The following is an 11,171-nucleotide window of genomic DNA, read 5'->3' on the forward strand; positions in this document are numbered from 1 at the left end:
CTATAATAAAAGAAGAGACTCAGTAGTTTCACTGGCAAATCTTAACCAACATTTGAGGAAGAAATAGTAACAATTCTAATTGACTTCTCAAAAAAAATTTTTTTTTGAAGAAGTAACTTCCCAACTCAGTACATGAAGCCAGCATCACCTGGCTACCCAAACCAAAAAAAGACACATTAAGAAAACTAAAGACAAATATCCCTCATGCAAAAATTCTTAAAAATTTAACAAATCAAATCCAATATTATATATATATATATATATATTTTTTTTTTTTTTTTTTTACAGGCAGAGTGGACAGTGAGAGAGAGAAACAGAGAGAAAGGTCTTCCTTTGCCGTTGGTTCACCCTCCAATGGCCGCCGCGGTCGGTGCGCTGCGGCCGGCGCACCGCGCTGATCCGATGGCAGGAGCCAGGAGCCAGGTGCTTTTCCTGGTCTCCCATGGGGTGCAGGGCCCAAGCACCTGGGCCATCCTCCACTGCACTCCCTGGCCACAGCAGAGGGCTGGCCTGGAAGAGGGGCAACCGGGACAGAATCCAGCGCCCCGACCGGGACTAGAACCCGGTGTGCCGGCGCCGCTAGGCGGAGGATTAGCCCAGTGAGCCGCGGCGCCGGCCCAAATCCAATATTATATTAAAATATACTAGCTCATGACCAAGTAGATTTATCCGAGGGATACAAAGTTGATCTAACACTCAAAAATCAGACCAATTCACTACATCACAGGTGAATTTAAAAATCTACATGCTCATTTCCTAGATGTGGAAAAGCATTTGACAAAATCGGATATTCTATTGTGATTAAAAAAAAAAAAAAAAACTTCCAGCAAACTAGAAGTAAAGCTGAAAAAGAGACTCCATGAAAACAATCTACAGCTACTTAATTTATCATCCTTTCTACTGACTGATGGAATACTTTCCCCCTAGCATCAGGAATAAGATGCAGATGTCTTCTTTCACCATTCCTACTCAGAACTGACCTGAGACAAGGACAATGGGGTGAAAGAGTGGGAAGAGGGAGAAAGGCATGTGGATTGGAAATGAAAGAGTAAAACTGTATTTGCAAATGATATCATCATCTATGTAGAAAATCCTGTGGAATCTACAGAAAAGACAAATCAGTTTAACAAAGAATTAAGAACAAAAATCAATTATATTTATATAAGTTAGCAATGAACTGTAAACTGAAATTTTAAAAATCATATTTTTAACAAGGCCATAAAAATATAAAACACTTATGGGTATTTCTAACAAAAGATGTGCAGGAGCTAGACACTGAAAACTACTGCAACATTAAGAGAAATTAAATTGAATTAATGAAATGGAGAGCTATTTTTTATTCATGGATTTGGAAGACTTCTCTGTCTTTCCCTTTCTCTGATGCTCTGCCTTTCAAATAAGGAAATCTTAGAAAACAAACAAACCCAACAACAGAAAAGTATGTGACAGCCTACCAGTGCCTTCTGCTAGAGGCTAGGTGGGGGTGGGGGTGGGGGTGGGGAGGCCACGAGGTGGCAGTAGAATGACAAGTCAATTATAACAGATGCTCTAAGACCTTCAACTAGTGTCATGTCTCTCCAAGTGAACTGTCCAGTTCAATATTTTGCATAGTAACTTCCAAGAAGACATTAAAGACATGGTAATGAAACCCATGCCTGACACGAAGCTGGGGGAGGGCAGTTGTATTTTATCTGCAGACCAGAGGAGCCAAACGAGGAAGTGCACCAGTTCCTACCTCCACGTTGCTGAGGCTCACCGTCGGTGCACTCAAGGGAGATTCCTCCAGAGATCAGGCATCGCTTTTTCCCTGCTATACCAGGAGTGGAGGAGACTTGAATTTGGGATTAAGGCATAAAAATAGGGGATTTTGTCAGTATTAGGGACATCTACTCTCACTATGTTTTAATATTATTTAGGTAGGTATAGGAAGGCCAACAGATCAGGACAGGACAGCCACAGAAAGACAGTGAGTTATTTTATTCCAAAATCCTAAGAGAAGAGGGTTGCCATGCCTGGGATGGGAGACACATTGGAAGCGCTCAGGGCCAGTGAAGAGGCACAGGGAGAGGAAAGCACTGTGGCCAAGACTTCACTGTGGTTTCTGCAGGAGTAACAGATGAAGTGGGGCGAATAGGCTGACTGGCAGGTGTGGGGTATAGGGGCCATGCCTAATGGTGTGGTACCTGGCCCTACAGTGATCATAACAGAGGAACAGTGACCAGGAATAGGAGAGTCCAATAAAGGAAGTGGTGGTGGTGGTGGTGGGGTGAACTCTGGATCACTTGGTTTGTATTAGAAAAACCACACCACCAAGAGAAGGACTCCTCCTAAGGAGAAACAGGGATGAGAACGGAGGCAGGAGGCTAAGGCAAGGAGACGCAGTGCATCACCGGGTTGTCTATGGCAAGGTGAGCCTAGCACATGCATGTAGGAGGACGGCAAAGCACCATGTCTACAGACGCTAGAAACAAGGGTAACACATCCTATGCATCCCGGGAGTGGGGCTAGAACTTCAGGCTGTGGCTCAGACCCACCAGATGCAGAGACACACCTGGAGCAGACCACTGTGTCTTTAGGAACCCCCACTCTGCCCACAGGGCATGGAGCATCTCAGGTCTCTCAGGACTCAAAGTAGTTTAGAGATGGTTGTAATAATTCCTAGAAGGCCTGGGTCATATCCATGTCCAGTTCCTTTGGGGCAAAACTTAGGGCAAGATTCAAGGACTACGCCTCTTGAAATGGTGCAAGATAGAGCCTTCCTCAAAAGGATCTGGTCTTCTCATCATTTGTTGTTCCATTCTCTGCGAGTAGAAGTTGCTCCAAGCTTTGCCTCAGACTCACGATGCAATCTGGGCCTCCTTTTTCCTGGGACGACACTTTGCAAATCCACCTGCTCCTTGCTTAGTAGACCTGTGGGTGCCGGAACGCCAGCGTTCAACACTCAGACTCCTCTCTCTCCATTTCCTCCCTCCGTGACCTCAGCTGGTACCCTGGCCTCATCCATATGCTGGTGCCTTTCAGTCTTCTCTTTGTCAGATCCCTTCCATGGGCCAGGCCCATATGGCAAGCCTCCCTACTCCACTGTCCACTGGGGCATCCAGGGGAACTTCAGCTTCGGTGTGGCTGTAACTGAGGACTCTCACCCATCTCTGCCCCAGACCTGCTCCCTCGTAAGTAAATACCACAACCATCCATCCACTTGCTCAGGTGAAAAGAGAGAGAAGGTGTTTAAAATTCACCAGTGGCTGCCCAATTAGCTAGCATAAGCCAACAACATCCTGCACCCACGTGGGTGACTCGGAAGAAGCTCCTGGCTTTGGACTGGTGCAGCTCCGGCCATTGCAGCCATTTGGGGAGTGAACCAGCAGATGTAAGACCTCTCTCTCTCTCTCTTTCTGTAACTCTCTCAAACAAAATAAATTTTAAAAAGTACTCTACAGCACCTACTACTGCCCTACTTAAGTAAGCAAAAGACAGACATCAGGCAATTAGTATTATCGGACTGCAGATTTTTATTAGAACAAGTCTTTTCCATAGGTGCAAGCAAAGCGTGAGAACTCACCAAGCTAACTCACATCTTCTCTGTGCAGACGGCTGGGGATGGGGAGGAGGCCTCTTCACAGGTCCGGACCCGGCAGAGAAGAGCATTGGTGAAGGATTCCATGGGGGTCTAAGCACTTCCAAGTCCAAGGACTGGAGGGCAGCAGGGCTCACAGAGTGGCGGCAGGGCATGGGTTTCTAACATCCGCCATATACTGTCTCCTAATCCCCCGACTTCCTCCCATAACTTCCACGGCAAGCACCCAGAGACCAGGAAGAGTGTTCACAGAGTATCCATCATCTTCATGCAGACCCCAAAAGACCAAGAAAATCGCACGGCCCCTAATTCATTAGAAGACAAATGACACTTTACCAACTTTCCATTGCGCTAACTATAAATGGTATCTCAATAAACCTGATTTTCATAAATGCTTTCGTGCGCGCAGAAAGCCACCGATGTGAATCACAAAAGCATTGCCCGATTTGGCCACAGCGGGTTTTTTTGCGACAACCTCAAGGGCCCGCCCAGTGGGCAGAACTCATTTTTGAATCCCCAGCGGGCAGGCTACGCCGGTGCCGCCGAGGCCGCAGTAGCCGTCGGGGTTCTTGCTGAGGTACTGCTGGTGGTAGTCTTCCGCGTAGTAGAAGGTCTGGCCCTCGCGGATGTCGGTGGTGATGGGGCCAAAGCCATGCTTAGAAAGCACCTGTGGAGACAGAGAAAGGGAATTCAGACCTGAGAAACGTGCAGAGCACAAGGGGGCGCGGGTGCAGCGGATGGAGGAGCTGGGCCCAGGCCAGCAGAGGCCTGAGGACGGAGCTCAGCCCTTCTCCGCTGGGCGGTGCTGGGTGGGTGCTTACCTGGCTCCTCGCAGTCCACTGGGAAGGAAATCAGGTGTAGACCAGAGTTTTGATTCCGTAATCCGTGCTGCACCCACCACTCCACTGCCTCCCTAGCTGCAAGCTGGGTGGTTTGCACCCCGGGGGTCCGATGGGAAGGGGCACCGTAGCTCCCCCAGGAAGACAGCAGCAGGTAAGCGGCACCCTGGCTGCCTGAGGGGCCCAAAGCAGCGCTATGTTGGCAGGGAGGGCAGGACAGTCCAGGCAGGGAGGCTGCAGCCCAGTCTGCACCCTGCCTCTGGCCAGCGGCTCAGCAACAGGCCTCCAGCCCGCAGGCTGCACGAAGGGTCCCTGATGGCCGCAGCTCCATGGAACAGGGGCTCTGCACCCTAGAGGGCACGAGCTCCAGGCCAGGGAAGGACGAGGCCCAGGGCTGTGGCAGCTCGTCCCCACCCTCGGCGACCTAGTTTGAGCGCTGGTGGCATCTGCTGCCCCGGAAGATGCACATCAACACCAACGAGTGGGGGCGGAGAGCAGAGCTATTTGGGGCAGGCGACGGATTAGGAAACTGACATGGCTCCCGGTGGGTTTCAGCCTGGTTCTTTTCCCTCTCGGATCCCGGCAGTGCCCTCATTCTCTTGTCGCACGCTGCGTCAGGTATTCAGCACAGCGAGACAGACTCAGCCCCAGTGCTCTTGACCCTATGGGCGCGGAGCTGCCGTGCAGGGCCGGCGGGAGCTGTCCTGCACCGTCTGTCTGTGCATCGCAGAGGAGTCCTCCACTCCGCCAGGCACAATGAGTCCCACAGGAATACTTGGCGGCTCCCTGCCTCTGGGAACCTGCGCCTTTCCCCAGAGTGAGGCAGAGGGACGATTCTAGATCCGAGGCTGGGAATGGCAGGGACTCGCCACGGTTACGGATCGCAGCTTCTTTGCAAGGGTTAGGAACCAGAAGGAGGGGGCGTGCTCATGTTGGTTTTGAGTATTTTTTTTTTTTTTGGTGAAGTAGCAATCAGTGGGGGTTGCCGTACGCCAGGCCTGGTGCAGACTTCATCGTGTTAGTCCGAGCCTCACAACAGCCACAGGCAGTCCCGCGAGTGCGGCTCAGATTTCTAAGCACCCCTTGACCTGGGACACCCCTCAGCCTGCCCTGCAGCTGCAGAGGGGCTCGCCTGCAGCCCACATGTCCCAGATTCTGTCGCTGGCAGCATCCCCCGCTGGAGGCTGCCCGGCATGTAAGCGTGCCGGAGGCTGGCAGGCTGCAGGAGGGGGAAGGCATTATTTGCAAGGCGCAGCTGTGAGGATGCACAGGTATCTGCCGAAAGCAGAGCTGCGGCCCTGCCAGCTCCTCCTAGCTGCCCTCCTGAGAGTCATTCTCGCTGGTGCTGCAGGCGCTCAAAGTTATCTGTGAGGATTTCTGGCAATTTCTGTGACTTCCTGGTATCATGGAATTTGCTAGCGCTATGCGCTATGCTGTCCCTGACTTTCGTGCCTCCAGCCTTTTGATGCCTGTGTAACACCAACTTCCCTTTGTGAAACCCAGCCGGCAGAAACGCCTTGGCCACGCTCTGCTTCCGGGGTTGAACCCCCAGCGCACACAGCCTTTGGCAACAGAGCTGTTTCTGGGGAAACAGAACTTCAGAAAGAACCAGAAGGGGGGGGGGACCTGGCTGCCTGGCCTGGCTGCAAGTGGAGGATGGTCTGTGTTGTATCCCCAGGGCCTGGGGACACACAGTTACCTCAATCACCACCAGCAGTGGCCAGTGAAGAAAGTGGACTTTGGGACTCAGGTGACCGTGGGGATGGACTATTCTGGTAAAGACGGTAAGGCTGAGGCCTGTGGGGGTGTGCTGGCCCCTTTGGGCAGCACACGGGAGCTGACAGAAGAGTCCAGTGCAGGACTTGACACCCCTGGTCCAGGCAAGGTAAGAGAACCAGGGGACGTGTATGGCTGATTTAAAGCAATCCCACATCTCTGGTGGCTGTGTCCAAACACAGCATAAAAAGTGGGATCTTGAGGGCTCAGGACTCTGGACGAAAGCTGAGTTCACACCTCACTGGTGTGAACCAGCATTTGGCCTGCTGTCACCCCAGCACTCTGCAAGAGCCCACACTGGCCTTCCTGGCTCTGCACCAATGCCTGTTTTGACCTCAAAAGCTTCCCCACTGTGGTGGAAGAGTCAGAGGGCTGCCATTTTACAGGTGCTCTGGGCTGGCCGGCCCCACCCACGTCTCCACTCATAGCCTCATCTGGCTCTGCCCCCACCGAGAGTGGACAGCACCACGGTTCCCTTCCAACACATTGCCATCACAACTGTTCCTGTGGGAACAAGCGGCCTTGCCCAAGTCACACCTGCAGTGCCCTGATGCATCTTGGGACCAGGCATGGAGGCAAAGGAGTCCCTCCCAGAAAGCCCTGCGCTCACAGTCACCGTCCCTGGACACATTACTCCTTGGAGGCAGTGGGAAGCCCTGCGGTCACCCTCCCTGGACACAGTGCTCCTTGGAGGCAGTGGGAAGCCCTGCGCTCATGGTCACCGTCCCTGGAAACATTGCTCTTTGGAGGCAGCGGGAAGGCCAGTTGGACAGTGGGGGCCCAGGTAGTACCAGACCTCTGCCACTAGATGGCAGACACTTCACTCATAAAAACCCCCTGAACAAAAAGCCACTGAAACCCGCGGAAGCCAGAGCCGCCAGCTGCCCTTCTGCGCTGCAGTAATCCCGGAAGTTCCCGCACAGGTCTGGCCAGGGGGTGGGCGGCAGAGGGTCCACACGGCGGCCCTCCGCCCTCAGCGGCCACAGCTGCAGGCCCCGACTGTCCCCCGGGACAGGCTGCCACTGCTGCTGACCTCGCCTCAGCCTGAAACTGGAGCACAGGAGGACAGAAACGGGGAAGGGAACTGGGTGAGATGAGGAAACAGGGGACGGAGACTCACACGGAGTCTTCTGGTTCCTCCTTCCCCTGGCCCAGGCCCTCAGGGGACTAGAGGTGAGTTCCCTGGGCCCGTCTCGTGCTTTCTGTAGGTCCTGTCCCCGTGGGCCTCTCCAGGGCTTGGCCCGGCCCAGGGTTAGGCTACACGTGACCTCTCCCTCCAGGGATTGCAGGCCTGGTGACCTTCACAGGGCCGGGTCTGAGCCTGGGAGTGGGGGAGTGACACACACCAAGGAGAGGCCGGGCTCGCCAGCCCCGCAGTGGGTCGTGCCAGGCCTCCCTTGTTGCTCCGTGCACCCCCTTAGCCTTGTGGCCCTGTGCACCCCCTCAGCCTTGTGGCCCTGTGCACCCCCTCAGCCTTGTGGCCCTGGCCACTTTCTGGCTTTTCCCTTCTTCTCTGAGCACTACTTTCCTGGGTTGTGTTGAATTAACCTACTTCTGGAACATTCCATTCCTTTGCCCATGACCTTCCAATGATCTTCCCTCTCTTCTCCACTTCAAGAACCCATCTCTCAGGACCCAGATCAAAGGTCACCGCGTCTATAAATGCGGTGGACACTGACACTTGTGTGTTCACATGCGTGGCACAGGAGGGTCATGTGTGTACACGCTTGCATGTGAGTGTACATCTCATGTAGGTGCATCCAAGTGCTTGTGAGGACACTGTGTGATATACATTCAACTTCCACCTTAAATGGATTGGTTCTATAGATACATTTCACTTAGAAAATGCCGTACTTATAAAGAAGAAATTTGAACGCACGATAATGGTCTGTAACATCTTGGGGAGCACGGATTCCCTTGAGTATCCAATGAAAACACTATGGGCGCTCCTCCCACATTACTCACAATCAGATATGTGCTTACAATGTCAAAGGATTCTCAGACCCTCTGGAGTCCAGCCACCACCCCAGAGGGAGAGCCTCTGAGACAGGGCCTCCAGGGCCAAGGTCACCATGGGACTTCACCCACGCCCAGCAATCACCGTTCACGGACCGGAGAAATGCACAGGCATAGTCAACCAGTAATGAACACCTTCCAGATGGATGAGTTTAATTTTGGTCACAGTTTGAAGGCCCTTGTAGCAAGGAGAAATGGCTGTGTTTGCTAATGGGGGAGTCTCCCGGAAAGAACAAACGAATCTGCAGTTCTGATCTCACCACAGTCGTACTTCTCAAAGCCTCGCTACACGTGATCCAAGCAAGCCCCATCTTCCCCACACCCACCAAAAGAAGCAAGCCTTATCTTGTGTTGGGTTTTTCGTAATTATTTGTACAATGTGTAAGTGCATTGTTTTATTTTATGATCACTTTTAAAAATGTTCTAATGGTATGAAATTAGTCTCCTAGAATGGAAATCCAATTTGCGATGCTGAGCCTACAGGAAATAGGGCCGGGACTTCTCAGCGCTCAACCTGAAAGTCACCAGATCCGCAGAGGAGGAAAAGGCTCCAGGCGGGACCTGGAGGGGGGTGTCGATTCCGTTCCTCAGTCTGCCCTCTAGTGGCAGCTGGGAGCTTCACCAGGCACATCTGTCCGTTCCCTTCTGAACTGAGATCCAGTTCTGGCTATGAGCGTGCACACCACACACACACACAACACCCCATCACACCATGTAGTTAAATCTGTGGGCAGCTTCTGGCTGATCAGAAAGACCGTGAAATGACTGGGATGGTTTTCAACACAACCACCAGAAAGAAAACCACCACCACCCATCCGGAGTCGGGCAGAGGCGCCTGCATTTCTGGGTCAGTGCAGCACGCAGCAGAAGCTCTGCCCCTGCCCCTGCCTCAGGGCTCAGCCACAAGAGGGGAACAGGTTGCACCATCAGAGAGGACCCCAGACAACAGGAGCTCTCGGTTCCGGAACAACGGAATTGCACACACACCCCTTGAGTGAACTATTTTTGAAGGACAGACCCCAGCAAGCCGAGGCTCCCTCCAACAAGGGGACAAGGACAAGGAGAGTGCTCAGAGCAGATGACACCCTTTGAGGACCAGTCAGGGTGCACTGGCACTTCCCAGCCTTGTGAGCTGTGAGCAGGGAAAGAAGGTGATGCGATGAGATCTGATTCGGTCCACGGGAAAGGCCTGCTTCTGCAAATGGATGGCCTTGGACTCGAGGCCCGGGCTTCTGAGCAGTGCTGCAGCCTTCCCGTGTGCTGTCCTGCCCTGGACTCTGCGGTGTTGCCCATCAGCCAGTGGCTTTCACTATCTGCTCCTCCGGGGACAGGTCTCTGGGGGGGGACCCGTGCCGTCGAGGTCTGACCAGCAAGGACGTGGTTCCTGGTTTGCAGTGGTGACATGACAGAGGTACAGGCTGAGCCCCGTCTCTGCAGAGAAGGGAGCTGCCTGTGTTCACTTGACCAGTAAGTGCCAAAGCCATTACCCTTGCCCCTCCACGCACAGACGGGGCCAGCAGGCTGTCAAAAATGTAAAATTGGGGGTGGGGGGTTGTGGTGGTGCTGTGGCATAGTGGGTAAAGTCTCCACCTGCAGTGCCGGCATCCCATATGGGTGCCAGTTCGAGTCCTGGCTGTTCCCCTTCTGATCCAGCTCTCTGCTATGGCCTGGGAAAACAGTAGAAGATGGCCCAAGTGCTTAGGCCCCTGTACCTGTGTGGGAGAACCGGAAAAAGCTCCTGGCTCCTGGTTTTGGACTGGGCTCAGCTCCAGCCATTGCAGCCATCTGGGGAGTGAACCAGCGGATGGAAGAATTCTCTCTCTCCTCTCTCTCCCTCTCTCTCTTTCTGCCTTCAAGTAAATAAATAAATCTTAAAAAAAAGAAGCTGGCCCCTGCTCACACCTGCTGAATCGGCACCTCCCTTGTCAAATGGCCTGCAGGCCACTGGTGTGTGAATTAGACCTGCAGAAGGCCCCTCTGGCACACTGTTAGTGTTCACCTCACCCCTCACTCCCCTCTTGGAGTCAGGCTTCCCGTGTGACTGGCTCTGGCCAGTGAGCTGGGAGTGGAAGTGACATTGTCATTTCTGAGCAGAAGCTTCGCCACATTTTTCCCCGTGCCATGGCCACTGGCAGTGTTCCACTTTGTGATGGCTCTGCCGCCCAGGGGACTGGGGTGAGGATGGTGGCCATCTGGGAGCAGAGCCCACAGACAGAATACTCAGTTCCCTCCATTCTGTTGTCTCTGGCTTGGGGTACGAAAGCTCCCAGTTCAGTCTCAAGACTTTCTCTGCAAGTACATTTCTCAGCTCTCCAGCCTCACTTGATTCATGCGAGGCGTTAGGAATGCAGAGATGAACAAGACAGTGCCTGAGCACCAGAGGATGGGGTGGGGGTGGGGCGCAGGCAATGACAGCATAAAGGGAACTGAGTGCCTATCAGGTAGCACCCCTGCAGGACCTGGAGCTCCCCGCCTTCAAGGGCTTCGTGGCTTAGGAAGGAGTCCAGTCATCAGGACGATGAGACAGCCCGAGAGGGCAGAGTCATACTAACATGTGATAAAATGAGAGCAACTGAGGTCTCACAAGTTTGCGCAACCAGGCCCACAATTTGAGTCAAGAACGACTCATCCAGGGGCCGGCGCTGTGGCGTAGCAGGTAAAGCCGCCGCCTGCAGTGCTGGCCTCCCATATGGGCACCGGTTCAAGACCCGGCTGCTCCACTTCTCATCCCACTCTCAGCTGTGCCTGGGAAAGCAGCAGAAGATGGAAGTGCTTGGGCCCCTGTCACCCACGTGGGAGACCCAGAGGAAACTCCTGGCTCCTGGCTTTGGATTGGCCCAGCTCCAGCTGTTGCAGTCATGTGAGGAGGGAAACAGTGGATGGAAGACCTTTCTCTTAGTCTCTTCCTCTGTCTGTAACTCTGCCTTTCAAATAAATAAATAAATCTTAAAAAAAAAAAAAAA

General features: G+C 53.1%; 1 protein-coding gene and 1 long non-coding RNA gene across 8 annotated transcripts in view; one reads left to right on the forward strand and one right to left on the reverse strand.

Annotated features, from left to right (window-relative positions):
• Positions 1-3,492: 3,492 nt before the first annotated feature.
• The window catches only part of MSRA (methionine sulfoxide reductase A), a 409,106-nt gene continuing 401,427 nt past the window's right edge, over positions 3,493-11,171 (reverse strand). For all 7 annotated transcript variants that reach the window (XM_002709444.6, XM_070068216.2, XM_070068215.2 and 4 more), the window contains one exon: positions 3,493-4,244. In XM_002709444.6, the coding sequence (XP_002709490.3) occupies positions 4,080-4,244 (165 nt within the window). In that variant the 3' untranslated portion in view covers positions 3,493-4,079. The remainder of the gene's footprint in view (positions 4,245-11,171) is intronic.
• LOC149127749 (uncharacterized) lies at positions 5,368-11,171 on the forward strand. Its single transcript, XR_016228894.1, has 2 exons — positions 5,368-7,365; positions 8,650-11,171. It is a non-coding gene; the product is annotated as an uncharacterized LOC149127749 (long non-coding RNA).

The sequence above is a fragment of the Oryctolagus cuniculus genome, chromosome 2, assembly GCF_051225735.1.
Source record: "Oryctolagus cuniculus isolate XC-2025 breed Fujian yellow rabbit chromosome 2, ASM5122573v1, whole genome shotgun sequence".
In the NCBI taxonomy this organism is placed as follows: domain Eukaryota; kingdom Metazoa; phylum Chordata; class Mammalia; order Lagomorpha; family Leporidae; genus Oryctolagus; species Oryctolagus cuniculus.